This window comes from Pelophylax lessonae (genome assembly GCF_965119305.1).
Source record: "Pelophylax lessonae genome assembly, chromosome: 11".
Lineage (NCBI taxonomy): Eukaryota > Metazoa > Chordata > Amphibia > Anura > Ranidae > Pelophylax > Pelophylax lessonae.
In genome coordinates this window covers 165552161-165571549 of record NC_138778.1, presented here as the reverse complement: position 1 = coordinate 165571549, position 19389 = coordinate 165552161, and the positions used below count along the sequence as shown (strand labels likewise).

The 19389-nt window shown below is 42.4% G+C and overlaps 1 protein-coding gene across 1 annotated transcript in view; it reads left to right on the top strand.

Moving 5' to 3' along the window:
- The window catches only part of LOC309567473 (keratin, type I cytoskeletal 14-like), a gene marked incomplete at its 3' end in the record, with an annotated part of 48029 nt that overhangs the window by 2252 nt on the left and 26388 nt on the right, over positions 1-19389 (top strand). The window contains exons 2-8 of the mRNA XM_082272862.1: positions 228-310; positions 439-595; positions 1644-1805; positions 2705-2830; positions 2949-3169; positions 3358-3374; positions 4519-4611. Coding sequence (XP_082128988.1) covers positions 228-310; positions 439-595; positions 1644-1805; positions 2705-2830; positions 2949-3169; positions 3358-3374; positions 4519-4611 — 859 coding nt within the window. The remainder of the gene's footprint in view (positions 1-227; positions 311-438; positions 596-1643; positions 1806-2704; positions 2831-2948; positions 3170-3357; positions 3375-4518; positions 4612-19389) is intronic.

Here is a 19389-nt window from a genome sequence, read left to right as displayed (position 1 = left end):
AACAAAAAAGCAGTGATGTGCAATAGAAACCCATTTTGACCAATCGGAAATCAGCTTTCACTATTCTGAATGTGTAAAATTCCAGAATTCTGAAACTGCAACCTGATTCGATGCTTTTTATTAACGCACAACATTATTTTTTTTCCCACTATGTCATTGTTAAAAAAGCTGATTTTAATCATAAGGGATAGAAATAACCCAATGTTTTTGTATTTTACTCTTCTTAGATCCAGAATGTTACTGTGGATAATGCCAGCGTGGTCCTGCAGATTGACAATGCCAAACTGGCCGCTGATGACTTCAGAACCAAGTAAGAATGTTGGCCTAGATTGGATGCACATAAGACACTAACATTGAGCACTTACAAGACACACCATGATAAAATTTACACCAGTATCACAACATTAGTTCAACTTTTAATTGTCTCATTTTATTTAGGTATGAAAATGAACATACCCTGAGACTGAATGTTGAGGCCGATATCAACGGCCTTCGCAAAGTTCTGGATGAACTGACTCTAACCAGGTCTGATCTGGAGCTCCAGATTGAGAGCTTAAAGGAAGAGTTGGCCTACTTGAAGAAGAACCATGAAGAGGTATGTTTAATAAAAGTTCTGTATCCAGGTATCCTTGAGAAGAACAAGTCTATGTAGCAAGGGTACCTTACTTGCTATTTGCCTGGTGGACTCAAGCTGGTTTTGGGGGAAATATCCTTTCAATGCACTCTTGTCTGCCTCATGGCCTCCCAATGATAAACATGTTTTCAACAACTTTTATGGGAACCATAAAATGTGTTGAGTTATAATAGCGATTTTGCTATAATGCCTACCTTACAGTCATCTTTAAATTGAATTTCATATTTTACTTGCGTGTTCTTTCATATTGCTGTTATTGTAATTATTATGCAGATTTGAAAATTAGTTACAAGACAATACAAATGCGTAACTTGAAATCACACATCATCTTTTAAGAACTGCTGAGATAAGTCAGCTGACTTTTTGATTGAGAAAAGAAGCAGTAAAGCATAACCATTGTGTAATGCTTCAAAGCAGGAAGCAGAGCCTACATTTGTAATGACCAAATTTGGCTGGCCCTATGTTCAAGGTTAATTATAAATTATACATAGACAAGTGTTTGAGATAATTAAAACACTGGGATAACATTCTTTATATGAAGCTAATCCCTTTTACATGTATGTCTAAGTCTGGCCATACCTGGATCACTTTTCGATCAGCCAGTGGGTCAACACAGCGCCTCGATAGAAGTCAATCATTAGCTCAACTTCTCTGGAATGGGAACTGCCATAAATGCATCAAAATTCAGCCAGTCTCTGCTGAACTGACCAAATTTGAATCCCCTGCTGAACCAAACAAATTTTAATCACCTATGGCCAGCTTTAGGAATCATTGTAAATAATATACTTTCAGTTTTGGATGTCCTAACTCATATTATCTCCATCCACCCAAATCCTTATGTCAAAAATGGCAGCAATTAAATAAATGACCACTGCATTAGAGTTATGCCAGCCAAGCCATCCTATATGTAAAGAAACAACATAGGATGTGTAAAATTAGATACAATTACAGAACTTCACATTATCACCTTCTAATAGTCACTTTCTAAAATAAAAATGTTTGTGTATAGGAGATGAATGCCCTTCGTGGACAAGTTCGTGGCACTGTCAATGTGGAAATGGATGCTGCCCCAGCTAATGACCTGAGCAAGATCTTGGCTGAAATGAGACACCAATATGAAGGTCTGGCTGAAAAGAACCGAAAGGAAGTTGAAGAATGGTACTTCAAGAGGGTAAGACTGCACTGTAATATGGGTAACTTTGTAGCAATTAAACTAAAACCAGGCTGTCCTAACCTAAATATCCTGGAAGAACCCTTACAGCCCATTCAGACTGGCGCGACACGATTTTGTGGGGCGACCTGTGTGCACCGCGACTACGGCGCAACTTGCACGGACTTCATATAATTTAAGTCAATGCAAGTCGCCTGCAGGTCACCCCAAAGTAATACAGGACCCTTTTTCTAAGTCGGAGCGACTTTTGTCGCTCCTATTAGAACGGGTCCTGTACTACTCAATGGCGAGCGACCGACCGCTAGTCTGAATGGACTCTTAAAGAATTGTTCATATTTTCGTATATACATATAATAATAAAACATAAAAAATGAATCAATAATATCTGTTTTTATGTAGAGCCCTTGTTTCTCTCTGCACAAATTAAACAAATAATGGCTCAAAAAAAAAAAAAAAAAGAACTCAGACAGTGAAAATTGTAGTGTTCTGCTGCATTAGTGTTCATTCAATGTGAGAATTGCATTCTTATATTAGTGGCCAGTGGAGAAAATGCCCTCTTACATTACACGCCAGTGAGAAAAGGGTCCCTTTACTTAGGTGGTCAGTGGGAAGAATAATATCCAGTTGCATTGGTAGTATGTGAGAAGAATGTTCCCCACAGAGACAGCTGAAAAAAAGATAATTGAAGTCAGGGGTTAGGCAAGGAAAAGCTCCCCAGGTCCCCAAGCCAAGAGTTTGGCCATGGATATCATCACTGGAATTATGCAGGCACCATCGGGCAGGAACTCTTAGCGATCTTGGGACGAACCCTAGGTTTAAAAGGAACCCAGTTTAGGAAAGGTGGTTTCAGACTGAGGACGAAGCCAGTAACCTATTCAATGTTTGTTTTAACCTGACAGACAGAAGAACTGAGCAAAGAAGTTGCAAGCCACAGTGAACAGATCCACTCCAGCAAAACAGAAGTCACCGACCTCAAACGTACACTTCAAAGCTTAGAGATCGAACTGCAGACCCAGCTAAGTATGGTAAGACCTTTGTTCAAATGTTTCTCATACCTATTCACTCAAGTAATTCTATCATCGTTGTTTCAGACACAAAATGAAAACAGTATATATCTCGAATATATTTGTTTCCCTATTATAGAAAGCAGCATTGGAAGGTTCCTTGGCAGACACAGAAGGCCGATACTGCTCACAGCTCGCCCAGATACAGGATCTTATCGGCAGTGTAGAAGCTCAGCTTGGGGAGCTGCGGTCAGATATGGAAAGACAGAGCTATGAATACAAAATCCTCATGGATGTCAAGACCCGTCTTGAACAGGAAATCGCCACCTACAGACGCCTCCTGGAGGGAGAAGATGTCAAGTAAGTAGAAATTTACAGAAAACGGGGAGCAAAAATAACGAAAGACAGCAGTAGCTATTAAAAAATGTATCCTCATCATTGCCATCCCAAATATAAGCATTTTACTTTAAAATTGCCCTTATCTATGTGACATTTTAAAATTTTATTGTTCTCAAGTTCTTATTTTTTTTCTCTTTTCCTCCTAACAGAATTCCCTACAAAGAAAGTAAGTACAATTCCAGATAACTTCTAATTAACAGATTCCTTTGTGAGTGTGAACAGGGACAAAATCTGATACACAGCATGATTTTACAGTTAACAAATATTATTTACTTATACTAGATTTGGTCATATAGGTATTGGGATCCTTTCCCACTTTTTTTGCACAGCAAACCTCCACATAGTTGTTAATAAGTGTCAGAGAATGTATTTTTACTTAGCGTACCAAAATCAAATGTTAAGACCCGATTCACACTAGCGCGACTTGTCAGGCGACTTGTCAGCCTGACAAGTCGCGCTCCGTCGCGGTCCATTGACTGCTACAGGACCCGTTCTAATAGGAGCGACACAAGTCGCTCCGACATAGAAAAAGGGTCCTGTACTACTTTGGGGCGACCTCAGAGCGACTTGCATAGACTTCCATTATGTGAAGTCAATGCAAGTCGCTCCGAAGTCGTGGTGCATGGGAATGCACAAGTCGCCCCCGAAGTAGTACAGAGTCGTGCCGCCCCAGTGTGAACCGAGTCTTAAAGCAGAGGGAAATTTTGAAGTACTTTCGAACAACATTTGTTAAGCTGTCGAACGTACTAAGAATTGTCCTATAAACATTTGTTCGAATTTCTACTAGTGTATGGCTAACTTAAGGGTCCTTTCACGCGAACGATCCGATCAGATCCACCTGTTAGTTTTTCAGGCGGACCTGATCGGATGCTCCATGCATCCCTATGGGGCAGCGGATGTCAGCGGAGACAGCTCCGCCGACACCCGCTGCTATCCGATTCCGATCCTATCCGTGAAATCTGGACGGATGGAAACCCTAGTTTCCATCCGCCCAGCGGATTGGATCGGTTGGAATCGGATGAGAACGGACAGGCGGTCCGTTCTCACCCGATTCCCCCATAGAGGACAGCGGGGAACCTGACAGCTCAGTCTCCGCACACAGAGCGGAGATGGAGCTGTCATCCGCCAACTCAGCGGGGATCTGCGGATCGATCCCCCGCTAAGCAGAGAATGGACTGCACCGTGTGAAAGGACCCAAAGAGTTCTTTTAGTTTTACATTGGATTACCCATCCTTTTTAATATAATAGCTACAGTAAAATTATTTTTTCCACCAAAGCTAGCCAGTGCTTGATAGTTTTTTTAATTTCAGGTTCTCAAACCGTACGTCAAATCCGCACCATCATTCAGGACACCGTAGATGGAAAAGTTGTTTCTTCAAGTGAACAAGTCAAGCATGCAAAGTACTAATAGAATACAGGGTTTCCCATCTAGCACTGATGTCTGATTGAAAGGAAGATGCATATATTGTAACATGTTCTACAGTTACTGATCCATCTGTAACACTGCAGAACCACTAAAATACCGTAAAGACTGTATCTGATCTGCAAGACATCGATCATTGGATAAATGAAAGCCATCAATCACCGATACATTGTGCTGGATCATTTACTCTTGTAATGTCTGCACTGTACTTCTCATGCTACTTCTTGAGGCCTCTTTTTTATCTCTTTTAACTAATAAAGTTTCAGCTTTTTCATGCACTTTTGTTTTGCCTGTTCGTTTTATTTTTTAATAGTAACAAAGGATTGTATCGTACTACGAAGTGGTTATTGAGAAAATCTTTTCTAATAATTTATTATTCTATTTTTCACTCAGTTTTTGTTTTCCTGGGCCATACAGCAGCTTCAGCTGAAAGATTGGGAAACCTTTTTCAATAATTGTATCTCATTTTCTTTAGAATCTGAACTGTGCCCAAAACTCTGATCCCTGTAAGCCACCTACATATGACTTCCAGTGATCAGTCGCTGCAACTGATTGGCTGCAGAAGCTGACCGATGGAAATGTCCTCTTCTGTCGAGCCTAGAAACTGACCAAAATTCAGCCTCTGCTGGACTGGCTGATTTTCCATTAGATGGTGGCCAGTCTTAGTTTACAAAACTGCAGAAGTCAAGATGAGGAACTGTGTTACTGTGTGCAGCTGCTTTCTCTGAGAGAGGAATCTAGAGGTAGCTGGTGTTCTCCAGAGACCCTCCTTCCATGGTAGCTTGTGCTTAGTTACTGGCTACTCTCAGATCACATAGCAGATACTTACAGACAAGGAGGATGGTAGGTTCCAGATACAAGGAGTCCCAGAGTTACAAACATCTGACTTACATATGACTTCTACTTACAAACAGAGGGAGACAACAGGAAGTGAGAGGAAATCTACCCCTAGGAAGAGAAATTCACTCCTGTAAGAGTTATCATGGGAAACAGGTGTTTTTACTGAAGCTTTATCTCCAATCCTTGTTTCCACAACAACCCAACATTTTCAAAATCCAATTGTCACAGGGACAGAAAGTGAGGTAAAATCTTCTGAACTGGGGCACAGACAGCAAAGCAAATGTTACAGAGGTGTTACCTTTCACTGTACTAATCAAAAAACATAACATTTTTTTTTTTTTGGCTGAATTTACATCTAAAAAACATACCTGTTCCAACTTACATACAAATTTAATTTAAGAACAAATCTACAGAACCTATCTTGTTTATAACCCGGGGACTGCCTATAATGAAAAACTGGAGAGTCTTGAGGCTACAGGTGCAAAGAAGGCACAGCGAAGCTTGAGGCTGTGGCTGCATAGAAGGTGCAGTGAAGACTAGAGGCTGAGAGTGCAGAGATGGCACAGCAGAGGCATAAGGTAGTTGGTGTAGAGGTGGAGCCACAGAGGCTTGAGGCTGTGGCTGCATAGAAGGTGCAGTGAAGACTAGAGGCTGAGAGTGCAGAGATGGCACAGCAGAGGCATAAGGTAGCTGGTGTAGAGGTGGAGCCACAGAGGCTTGAGGCTGCGGGTGCAGAGATGGCACAACGGAGGTTTATACTATGCAGGTAGCTGAGGTTCTGGGTCCCAAATCTCAATCAAGAAGGCCTCATATATTCATCTTTTTCCTTCCAGTGTGGCCACACTTATGAAGTCTGTTTAGAACCACCCTTAGAGCCCAGTCCTCCATCCTTGTAAACAAGCAGTCACTTTTCTACCTACTCAATAGATTATTTGAAAGTGCTGCTAGAGGTTTACACATTCGACTGCTCAGGCAGGAACTTAAATTAAACTGCTGATTTTCAATTAGATGGTGGCCAGTCTTAGTCTACAAAACTGCAGAAGTCAAGATGAGGAACTGTGTTACTGTGTGCAGCTGCTTTCTCTGAGAGAATAATCTAGAGGTAGCTGGTGTTCTAAAATTTTTTTTTGGGGTGGGGGGGGGGGGGGGTCGCGCAAACAGAAAAATGTAATAGGAATTGCTTTGCAGCAAAAAACGCTGTAAAAAATTACGTGACTTAACAAAAAATCATTAGGTTGGTTCAAGATTGACCAGCGTGTCCCCATTCAATGCACAGTGACCAGCATGTCCCCCATCAATGCACAGTGTCCAACATGTCCCCATTCAATGCACAGTGACCAGCATGTCCCCATTCAATGCAGTGACCTGACCAGCATGTCCCCCATCAATGCACAGTGACCTGACCAGCATGTCCCCATCAATGCACAGTGACCTGACCAGCATGTCCCCATCAATGCACAGTGACCTGACCAGCATGTCCCCATCAATGCACAGTGACCTGACCAGCATGTCCCCATCAATGCACAGTGACCTGACCAGCATGTCCCCATCAATGCACAGTGACATAACCAGCATGTCCCCATCAATGCACAGTGACCTGACCAGCATGTCCCCACCAATGCACAGTGACCTGACCAGCATGTTCCCACTAACGCACGCACCGCCCCCCACGCAATGTCACCTGGGATGTCCGCTATGATTGGTCCAGGCAGGAGACTGGACCAATCACAGCCAGGACATCCTGAAAGTGGGGAGTGTCGGGGTGCATTGCTCTGCTCCCCGATGACCCCCAGAAGAGCGCCAATTGGCGCCTCTGCCAGCCGAAGGTGGGGTCAAAAACCCCACCCCACCCATACCCAGCACTAGGTCCAGCGCCCCTAGTGGGCAAAAAATAGACAATTTTTTTTTTTATTAATCTTTTTTTTTCTTCTTTTTTGGGGGGGCGCCCCTGCGCCCCCTATCGACAGGCCGCCACTGCCTCCATCCATGGTAGCTTAGTTACTGGCTACTCTCAGATCACATAGCAGATACTTACAGACAAGGAGGATGGTAGGTTCCAGATACAGGCAGTCCCAGAGTTACAAACATCTGACTTACATATGACTTCTACTTACAAATGGAGGGGGACAACAGGAAGTGAGAGGAAATCTACCCCCTAGGAAGAGAAATTCACTCCTGTAAGAGTTATCATGGGAAACAGGTGTTTTCACTGAAGCTTTATCTCCAATCCTTGTTTCCACAACAACCCAACATTTTCAAAATCCAATTGTCACAGGGACAGAAAGTGAGGTAAAATCTTCTGAACTGGGACACAGACAGCAAAGCAAATGTTACAGAGGTGTTACCTTTCACTGTACTAATCAAAAAACATAATTTTTTTTTTGCTGAATTTACATCTAAAAAACATACCTGTTCCAACTTACATACAAATTCAATTTCAGAACAAATCTACAGAACCTATCTTGTTTATAACCCGGGGACTGCCTATAATGAAAAACTGGAGAGTCTTGAGGCTACAGGTGCAAAGAAGGCACAGCGAAGCTTGAGGCTGTGGCTGCATAGAAGGTGCAGTGAAGACTAGAGGCTGAGAGTGCAGAGATGGCACAGCAGAGGCATAAGGTAGTTGGTGTAGAGGTGAAACCACAGAGGCTTGAGGCTGTGGCTGCATAGAAGGTGCAGTGAAGACTAGAGGCTGAGAGTGCAGAGATGGCACAGCAGAGGCATAAGGTAGTTGGTGTAGAGGTGAAACCACAGAGGCTTGAGGCTGTGGCTGCATAGAAGGTGCAGTGAAGACTAGAGGCTGAGAGTGCAGAGATGGCACAGCAGAGGCTTAGGGTAGTTGGTGTAGAGGTGGAGCCACAGAGGCTTGAGGCTGCGGGTGCAGAGATGGCACAACCGAGGTTTATACTATGCAGGTAGCTGAGGTTCTGGGGCCCAAATCTCAATCAAGAAGGCCTCATATATTCATCTTTTTCCTTCCAGTGTGGCCACACTTATGAAGTCTGTTTAGAACCACCCTTAGAGCCCAGTCCTCCATCCTTGTAAACAAGCAGTCTCTTTTCTACCTACTCAATAGATTATTTGAAAGTGCTGCTAGAGGTTTACACATTCGACTGCTCAGGAACTTAAATTAAACTGCTCAAATGTAGAGCATACCAATAAATTGCAAATTAGGCACACAACTTCACAACCTAACTCCAGGAGTACTATGACTTTACATAGTTTTTTGGACCAAGCTGGCCAAAACTAACTATTTTCTTTACTAATGAGGATGAGGATGGTGGAAATCAACAGAGCGTCACCTCATTTACTAAGCTTGCAAAGTGAAGAGTCTATTTGCTTAGTAAAGCAACTTCCTTGAAGCTCCTACTGTCTTTGGAGATCCATGGGGAAGCATGGTCCCTAGATCTGTGTTCCGCAGGATGGGGAACTCTGTCAGGCACTCACACAGTAGACAAGGCCTGATTTCTACTCTTCAGCTTGTCTCACCATGCTTGAATTGTAAATATATGAAAGCCCCCAAACAAGATGCCCAAGTGAGCTGTACACATCATGCTAACTAATGAGCTATGGGGAAAGTAGCAGAAAAAATTGCTAACTTAATGTATAACTGAAGGAAATTTTTTCAGTTTTTTTTTTTTTTTTAGTTTTAGATCAAGTGGAGAGGGGATAGAACACGACAGGTGTTTATTGCTCTCAGTGTCCCTATTAGGGAGATTTCCCCTCTCTTTTTTGTCTTGATGACCATTATCACTAAGAGTGAAAGAAACTGTACTGGTGGGGGGTTGGGCTGTCTGTACTGATTGGGTTTGGGGGGGGGGAGCTCTGTGCCGGGGTTCTGAGCCTTGTTCTCTTTGCAATACTCACTGCTGAACCCTGCGCTCTGTGTGTTATACCCTCCTGAGCCATGTACTATGTACATTTCATACTCCTGACCACTGCACGCTGTACACTGGGCTGTATAGGATATACTCCTGATCACTGCACTCTTGATACTATATTTTAAACTAAATACTTCTGACCAAAGTGTTTATTGTTTCAACAGTTGCTGGTTGCTAATAGTTACTGACTATTTGTGAAGTTCTTTTTGTAACTGTCCTTACTTTACGTCAAGGACAGTCAACTGGGCTTGCAGGTCTCCTATTGAGGCGACTTATCTCACCTGGATGTTTTCTGCTGACTCTCACGGGTCCAGATTTCCTCCTGGTCCCAGAAAGGTTCTTCCAGGGTGTGTTGTTATGCAGGCAGGAAATAAATGAAGAGGTGGCCTCTCATAGTGTAAAATCCTTTAGTAGTGTATTTATGCAAGGCAATTACAGGTAGGAACCGATAAAAACAATAAAATCATAAAATAACGGTAAAATTAGCGACATTATGCATTAGCACTATGCATCGGCCCTCTAATAGTTAGGAGTAAAATGGCACTTTTCCACTGCAAGTACCGGCTCGGCTCCATTCGGCCCTGCTTGGCCCTGCTTGGCTCGATTTGGTTTTCCACTGCATGGTACCGCATGGTACGGTGTTGGAACGGTTCAGTATGGTTTGGTACGGTTTGCTTTTCCACTAATAGTAAGTGGGTGGGATAACAACGATTCTCTGACCAATCAGTGGCTAGTAGTGACAAACAGTTAAGGCTGCATGCAAAGGATTGTGGGATATGGTACCGGTACGGCCCTCTTGGAACCCCAACCGAGGTGGTACTGTTTAAGTGAGCTGTACCGTTAGGTTCCATGCAGTGGAAAAGCACCACCGTACCATACCGAACCGTTCCAACACCGTACCATGCGGTACCATGCAGTGGAAAAGCGCAAAAGCGAGCCGAACCGTTCGGTTCCATGCAGTGGAAAAGCACCAATAGACACTGCCTATGTCCTGGCGTACGTTCCAGGAAGTGACATTCGGGAGCATCAGCTTGACGCGTTTCATCATCAAACTGCTACGTTATCAAAAGCAGGAAGCTCCCTTAGATGTCGGTTACTTATATAGACTCCACTGGGCCCTATGCACTTCTCCCCTTCCAATCACTCACTTTGTTTTAGAAGGGACACTCAGGAAGCGTTGTCCCAATGAGTTATCTCAAAAGATAATTAACCCCTCTGTTCCTTGAAAAAACCATACCCGTGAGAAAACCATACCCTCGTCACTTCCGGTGCAGCTACGGACGGTATGGATTTCTCACGGTACTTCCATTTGCGGCGGTTTGATTAAAACTGCTCCTCTGCAACATAATTTATCTCCGCTCCTTCCCCTGTCACTTCCCTCATCTCCAGTAATAAATATAAAAGCGGATCACGGAGCCGCGCTCGCCGTCATTTACCTCTCATACACCCGCCGCCGCTTTTATATTTATTACCGGAGATGAGGGAAGTGACAGCGATAGGAGAGGAGATCTTTGATGTTGCAGCCGAACTGTTTTAATATACCCGCCGCAAGCATTAAATTACATACAGTCCTGTGATTATTTCATGCCCTCCGAGCATGCGCACTTGTCACATTCTTTCATTGTCAATTAGGTATCCGGGGCTCTGAGCATGCGCACTGCTGCGCTGCTCAGTTGTTTCCCACAGGAAGTGACGACGGTATGGTTTCTTCACGGGGTATGGTTTTTTAACGTTACACCCTCCACTATTCAGAGATCAATAGATTCTTGTACTTAAATGGGGACATCTTGTGGATTTAGTGCTAACTGCTACCCCAATTATGTGTATAAAGAAGGTTAGCTAATATGAACTGTGATTAACTATATACACTGCTCAAAAAAATTAAAGGAACACTTTTTAATCAGAGTATAGCATCAAGTCAATTAAACTCCTGGGATAGTAATCTGATCAATTAGGTGGCAGAGGGGGTTTCTTAATGAGTTTTAGCTGCTTTGGTGTTAATGAAATTGTTGCACTAGATGGGCAACAATGGGACAACCTCCAAAAAAAGGAATGGTTTTACAGGTGGAGGCCACTGACATTTTTTTCCCTGCTCATCTTTTCTGACTATTTTTTTTTACCAATTTTTACATTTGGCTAGGGTCAGTGTCACTACTGGTAGCATGAGGCCATACCTGGACCCTATAGACGTTGCACAGGCAATCCAACTCCTCTGGGATGGCACATCAATATGTTCCATTGCCAGAAGGATCATGTCTCCCAGCACAGTCTCAAGAGCATGGAGGAGATTCCAGGAGACAGGCAGTTACTCTAGGAGAGCTGGACGGGGCTGTAGAAGGTCCTTAACCCATCAGCAGGACCGGTATCTGCTCCTTTGTGCAAGGAGGAACAGGATGAGCACTGCCAGAGCCCTACAAAATGACCTACAGCAGGCCACAGTTGTGAATGTCTTAGGATGGATCCACACTTATGTTGTTTATGACAAATTGTGACCCTACCATCTGATTGTCGCAGCTGAAATTGAGACTAATCAGACCAGACAATGTTTTTTCCGATTTTCTATTGTCCAATTTTGGTGAGCCTGTGCGAATTGCAGCCTCAGTTTCCTGTTCCTAGCTGACAGAAGTGACATCCAGTGTGGTCTTCTGCTGCTGTAGCCCATCTGCTTTAACCTCCCTGGCGGTATTCCCGAGTGTGTCTCTGGGTGGAATTTCAGTGCCATTAGCGGTAACCCCGAGCCACACTCGGGGTACCACGCCGGATCCTGGTAGAGGGTACTTACCTTGTCCCCGGAATCCCGCGATGTGTCACTGCAGCATACGGCGGCCGGATCTTCAGCCCGATGCTGTGAGCCCCGGCTTCCATCTCCTGCGACGTGACGCTCGCAGGGGGGTGGAACCGGCGGCAAATTTGAAAAGTAAAACACACAAAGAAACTGATATATTTCAATCCTTATGGATTACATTATAAAATAAATTGACATTAGTTTGCCCGCCAGTGCCCTTTCCTGCAGTTTTACTGTACTTTATATATATATATATATATATATATATATATATATATATGTATGCACACACACATATATATATATATAGTGCCTTGCGAAAGTATTCGGCCCCCTTGAACTTTGCGACCTTTTGCCACATTTCAGGCTTCAAACATAAAGATATAAAACTGTAATTTTCTGTGAAGAATCAACAACAAGTGGGACACAATCATGAAGTGGAACGAAATTTTTTGGATATTTCAAACTTTTTTAACAAATTAAAAACTGAAAAATTGGGCGTGCAAAATTATTCAGCCCCCTTAAGTTAATACTTTGTAGCCCCACCTTTTGCTGCGATTACAGCTGTAAGTCGCTTGGGGTATGTCTCTATCAGTTTTGCACATCGAGAGACTGAAATTTTTGCCCATTCCTCCTTGCAAAACAGCTCGAGCTCAGTGAGGTTGGATGGAGAGCGTTTGTGAACAGCAGTTTTCAGTTCTTTCCACAGATTCTCGATTGGATTCAGGTCTGGACTTTGACTTGGCCATTCTAACACCTGGATATGTTTATTTGTGAACCATTCCATTGTAGATTTTGCTTCATGTTTTGGATCATTGTCTTTTTGGAAGACAAATCTCCATCCCAGTCTCAGGTCTTTTGCAGACTCCATCAGGTTTTCCTCCAGAATGGTCATTTATTTGGCTCCTTCCATCTTCCCATCAATTTTAATCATCTTCCCTGTCCCTGCTAAAGAAAAGCAGGCCCAAACCATGATGCTGCCACCACCATGTTTGACAGTGGGGATGGTGTGTTCAGGGTGATGAGCTGTGTTGCTTTTACGCCAAACATAACGTTTTGCATTGCTGCCAAAAAGTTCGATTTTGGTTTCATCTGACCAGAGCACCTTCTTCCACATGTTTGGTGTCTCCCAGGTGGTTTGTGGCAAACTTTAAATTACACTTTTTATGGATATCATTAAGAAATGGCTTTCTTCTTGCCACTCTTCCATAAAGGCCAGATTTGTGCAGTATACAACTGATTGTTGTCCTATGGACAGAGTCTCCCACCTCAGCTGTAGATCTCTGTAGTTCATCCAGAGTGATCATGGGTCTCTTGGCTGCATCTCTGATCAGTCTTCTCCTTGTATGAGCTGAAAGTTTAGAGGGACGGCCAGGTCTTTGTAGATTTGCAGTGGTCTGATACTCTTTCCATTTCAATATTATCGCTTGCACAGTGCTCCTTGGGATGTTTAAAGCTTGGGAAATGTTTTTGTATCCAAATCCGGCTTTAAACTTCTCCACAACAGTATCTCGGACCTGCCTGGTGTGTTCCTTGTTCTTCATGATGCTCTCTGCGCTTTAAACAGACCTCTGAGACTATCACAGTGCAGGTGCATTTATACGGAGACTTGATTACACACAGGTGGATTCTATTTATCATCATTAGTCATTTAGGTCAACATTGGATCATTCAGAGATCCTCACTGAACTTCTGGAGAGAGTTTGCTGCACTGAAAGTAAAGAGGCTGAATAATTTTGCACGCCCAATTTTTCAGTTTTTTATTTGTTAAAAAAGTTTGAAATATCCAATAAATTTCGTTCCGCTTCATGATTGTGTCCCACTTGTTGTTGATTCTTCACAAAAAATGACAGTTTTATATCTTTATGTTTGATGCCTGAAATGTGGCAAAAGGTCGCAAAGATAAAGGGGGCCGAATACTTTCGCTAGGCACTGTATATATATATACACTTTAACTTATTTAATGTTATTTATGATATTATAATTTATGATTTTGTGTTTCAAACTTTATCATAACCGAGATTTTTTAAAGAAGAACGCACAGTAAAAAAAATCATATGTAAATAGTTGGTTTGGGCTGCTCGTCCTTAAGAATTACTAGCAAAATAATTGTACCGCTTTCAGCACCTAAAATCGGAAACAATCATACCGCCAGGGAGGTTAAGGTTTGATTTGTTGTGCATTCAGAGATGATATTCTGCATACCTTGGTTGTAATGAGTGGTTATTTGAGTTACTGTTGCCTTTCTATCATTTCGAACCAGTCTGCCCATTCTCCTCTGACCTCTTACAACAACAAGGCATTTTTGTCCACACAACTGCCACTCACTGGATATTTTCTGTTTATTGGAACATTCTCTGAAAACCCTAGAGGTGGTTGTGCATGAAAATCCCAGTAGATCAGCAGTTTTTGAAATACTCAGAGCAGCCCGTCTGGCACCAACAACCATGCCACGTTCAAAGTCACTTAAACCCCCTTTCTTCCCCATTTTGATGCTCAGTTTGAACTTCAGTGAGTCATCTTCACCACGTCTACATGCCTAAATGCATTGAGTTTCTGCCATGTGATTGGCTGATTAGCCATTTGTATTACCAGGAACAGGTGGACCTAATAAACAGGTGGACAGGTGGACCTAATAAAGTGGACAGTGAGTGTATATCACAAATGCCATTGCTGTAGTCCTTCTATGTGCTTGCTCTCTGTTGAGATGTTCTCTTAAATTAGAGTAAATTGTGGAATTCTCTACCACAAGAGGTGGTTTCTGCGGGAAGTATGGCTACATTCAAAAGACTCTTGGACGTACATCTCAATGATCAGAACATTCAGGGGTATGAGAGATGATTACGGCCACACACACCTACACAGGTTGAACTGGATGGACTATTGTCTTTATTCAACCTCAACTACTATGTAACTATATGTAAGTATTATTATATTATTTTTGTAGCAGCAGTAATAGTGAAAAAAATGCGACACTGTCAAACAGGTCATTTACGTACATAGGCTATGTGAACAGTATTCTGTTATTCAGTGGTTTCATTCATGTAGATGTATAAGCAAAAACAATATTTTTTTATACTGTATATACAGCTTTCACTAGTAGTCCTGACATGAAAGTCCTTGTTTAGCAATTTCCTTCTATAGGACAACTATCTCTGAGTTGTTCTCATGTCTTGTCACCCTGTCACATGCATGTCTAGCGGAGACCATAAGCTTCAGTACTAAGACACATCACTCAGGCATGGTCCAGTGTGGTCACTATAAGAAATCCACTCTAGAGCACTGATGTTCAACTGAGGCTATAGCGAGTGCATGTAGACTAGAAGTAGCTGAAAAAGGTTGCAGGAAATCAGTTATAATGAGATGCAAGTAAAGATGAAAAATGATAAAAAAAACAGTATGTTATGCCAAAAAAACAAAACAAAAAAATAAAAAAAATGTAGCCTAGTCGCAAGTTCCAGCTGAAGTTGTTCAGACTGTTTCTTCTGTTATTAAGGTTTGTACAAAACAATGATTCATTGAATTATGGGAGATGTAGTTCTGGGAGGAGTGAAGACTATGGATTGTCTGTGTGACTAAACTATTCTCCCAGGGAGCATTGGGGGCAGGACCAAGTTTCACTCTCTTGTCTCGAGGACAGCGTGCTGTGAGGAGGGGAAGAGCTGCTGTGGAGCGAAGAGCAGGATAGGCCGGAGGCCTCGTGGACAGACACCGGAGAGAGAGAGCAGTGTGCGGACGGATCTCAGTGGTTGACCGAGCAGAGGGACGCTCAGAGAGGCTGCGAGTACTTCTGAGGAGAGTGGGACGCTGGCGGTGTGGACCACGGGACACAGAGCTCATCACATTGGGTGAGAGAGATCCGATTTAAAGTATTTACTGTACTACTAGACTGAGCCAGGGCGGGCCTGCAAAGCAGTTCTAGCAGAAGTTTACATTAGTTCTAACGGTCGCCGCAGAACGCTGCAGTGCTGAATAATGCATGGCAGATCAGAAGTAGGGATGATCGAACGGTTCGGGTCGACCATCGGTTCGACCCGAACATTGGCTGTTCGAGGTTCGGCCGAATTCCGAACTTTTTGCTGAAAAAGTTCGGAATTCGGCAACCAGAACCGACCAAAATGCAATGGGACAAGAAATGGGCTTTAAAAGCCCATGATTGGACCAGAACCATTAGTAAAAGCCAATTGAGGGGGCAGGAGAATGCTAGGAATGTGATTGGAGTGACTAGGGGGTCCATAGGCCAATCATTAGTGAATACGCCGCCAGTATATAAGATAGCCCCGGCAAATTCCTAGCATTGTAATACAGGGACATGGAAGAGAGTGGAAGCAGTTCTGTTACTTCTGCTTCAAAAGTGTCATTTAGCATTTATGAGTGTGAGGAAAGGGATATCTAGTGTAGTTAGGGTGCTATTTTCTACTTTAGTTAGATGCAAAAATTTAGTTTCTGTAGGGAAAGTGTTAAGTGCCAGGGTGACCGTAGTGTAGTGTAGGGTGAACTGACTCTGACTGCTATGGCAGGGTGACCAAACCCTTCCATGTCAGGGTGACCGCTATAGAGAAAAGATTGTTTCTCTTAGGTCACTTACAGAGCAGCGATATGGCTTCTCACCGGTAAGCCTGCTTTTTGTTGCAGGCGTTTATAGGGATTTTTTGAGGACAAGTTTGGAGTCAGGCATGGCATCTGAACTTGTGTATAGGGGTATATATACACACACTTGTCGGTATATATACACCTGCACATATATAGGTGTGAAAGTAGCAGAACACTATACTTGCGCTAATGAAATAATTAACACCAATATGTCTCCGCTCCTATCACACCTATATATGTGTAAGTGTAAAATACATATAAGTGTGTGTGCATATATACCCCTATACAGAAGTTCAGATGTTTTGCCTGCCTCCAAAGAACCCAAAAAAATGCCCAAAAAAACACCTGCGCCAAAAAAAAAACGCCCAGGTGTGTTTTTGCAGCAGGCGTTTTTTTTGGGCATTTTTTTGGGGTCTTTGGAGGCAGGCAAAACATCTGAACTTCTGTATAGGGGTATATATACACACACACTTATATGTATTTTACACTTACACATATATAGGTGTGATAGGAGTGGAGCCATATTGGTGTTAATTATTTCATTAGCGCAAGTATAGTATTCTGCTACTTTCACACCTATATATGTGTATGGGTATATATACATATAAGTGTGTGTGTATATATACCCCTATACAGAAGTTCAGATGTTTTGCCTGCCTCCAAAAAAATGCCCAAGAAAACGCCTGCGCCAAAAAAAACGCCCAGGTGCGTTATTGCAGGCGTTTTTTTTGGGCATTTTTTTTGGGGTCTTTGGAGGCCGGCATGACACCTGGACTTCTGTATAGGGGTATATATACACACCTACACATATAAAGGTGTGAAAGTAGCAGAACACTATACTTGCGCTAATGAAATAATTAACACCAATATGTCTCCGCTCCTATCACACCTATATATGTGTATGTGTAAAATACATATAAGTGTGTGTGTATATATACCCCTATACAGAATTTCAGATGTTTTGCATGCCTCCAAAGATCCCAAAAAAATGCCCCAAAAAAATGCCTGCAATAACACACCTGGGCGTTTTTTTTTGGCGCAGGCGTTTTCTTGGGCATTTTTTTGGAGGCAGGCAAAACATCTGAACTTCTGTATAGGGGTATATATACACACACACTTATATGTATATATACCCATACACATATATAGGTGTGAAAGTAGCAGAACACTATACTTGCGCTAATGAAATAATTAACACCAATATTGCTCCGCTCCTATCACACCTATATATGTGTAAGTGTAAAATACATATAAGTGTGTGTGTATATATACCCCTATACAGAAGTTCAGATGTTTTGCCTGCCTCCAAAGACCCCCAAAAAATGCCCAAAAAAACGCCTGCTGCAAAAACACACCTGGGCGTTTTTTTTTTGGCGCAGGCATTTTTTTGGGTTCTTTGGAGGCAGGCAAAACATCTGAACTTGTGTATAGGAGTATATATACACACACACTTATATGTATTTTACACATACACATATATAGGTGTGATAGGAGCGGAGTCATATTGGTGTTAATTATTTCATTAGCTCAAGTATAGTGTTCTGCTACTTTCACACCTATATATGTGTATGGGTATATATACATATAAGTGTGTGTATATATACCCCAACACAGAAGTTCTGATGTTATGCCTGCCTCCAATAACCCCCAAAAAATGCCCAAAAAAACACTTGCTACTAAACCGGCAAGGTGTGAAAATAGCGGAGCCATATCCCTGTTCTATATTAATTTTAATACAAACAACCTTTTTTTTCTGGTTCTGGACATGCTACAGAGCTGAAACTTCACAGGTACACTTTTTAGACCCACCCGACACTAAATCCAAAGTCAAAATCAAAAAAATCTCTTTTTTTATTTTTTTATTTTTTCAATAATTGGCTCTCTATCAAAAATGACAATTTTTAAGAACTTTTTTTGTGTGATTAATAGTCCCTGGGGCATGACCCAGAACCCTAGGCACTTTTTAGGGGCATTTATTGGGTTTTAGGGCTTCAAAATGGTGTTTTTTGATTACCGAAGTTCGGGTCCCATTGATTTCAATGGGGTTCAGAAATCCGGGCCGAAATTTTGGGAAGTTCGGGTGTTCTGGTCGAACCGAACTTTTTAAAAGTTCGATCATCCCTAATCAGAAGGACCTACCCCTCTTTTCCAGTTCTAGATTGGCTACCAGTTGTGGAGGGCAGGAACCTATCTCCCCTCTTTCTGTTTGGATTACAGTTAATGGTTACTCCTATGGTGGATTACAGTTAATTAATCACCTTTACCGTGGATTTCAAATACTTTCCCTGGAGTGGTTAAGGATATCTTTGCCGGCGAAGACTAACAAGGCCCTGCTCATTCAGGAGACTCTTGCAATCTAACGTAAAGGGGGCCCCCTATAGGATACAGAGTGCACTCTGATATATATAGTTTAGCTTCAGAATACTAGGGTCACTGAGATAAGATAATAGTATTTTGGAGTTACATGTGATTATTATAAAGCCTTGATTTTGTGGTCACTTTCGCATTACACTGGAGGAATAGTGTATTGACAGATTCCAATACAGTAGTCCTCCATTTTATAGCAATATATATATGTTGGGATTGTTCTTCTAGATCAGGGGTAATGAATTAAAATTCAAGGAGGTTCAGTCGCTAACATTTTCTTTGGGCCGAGGTC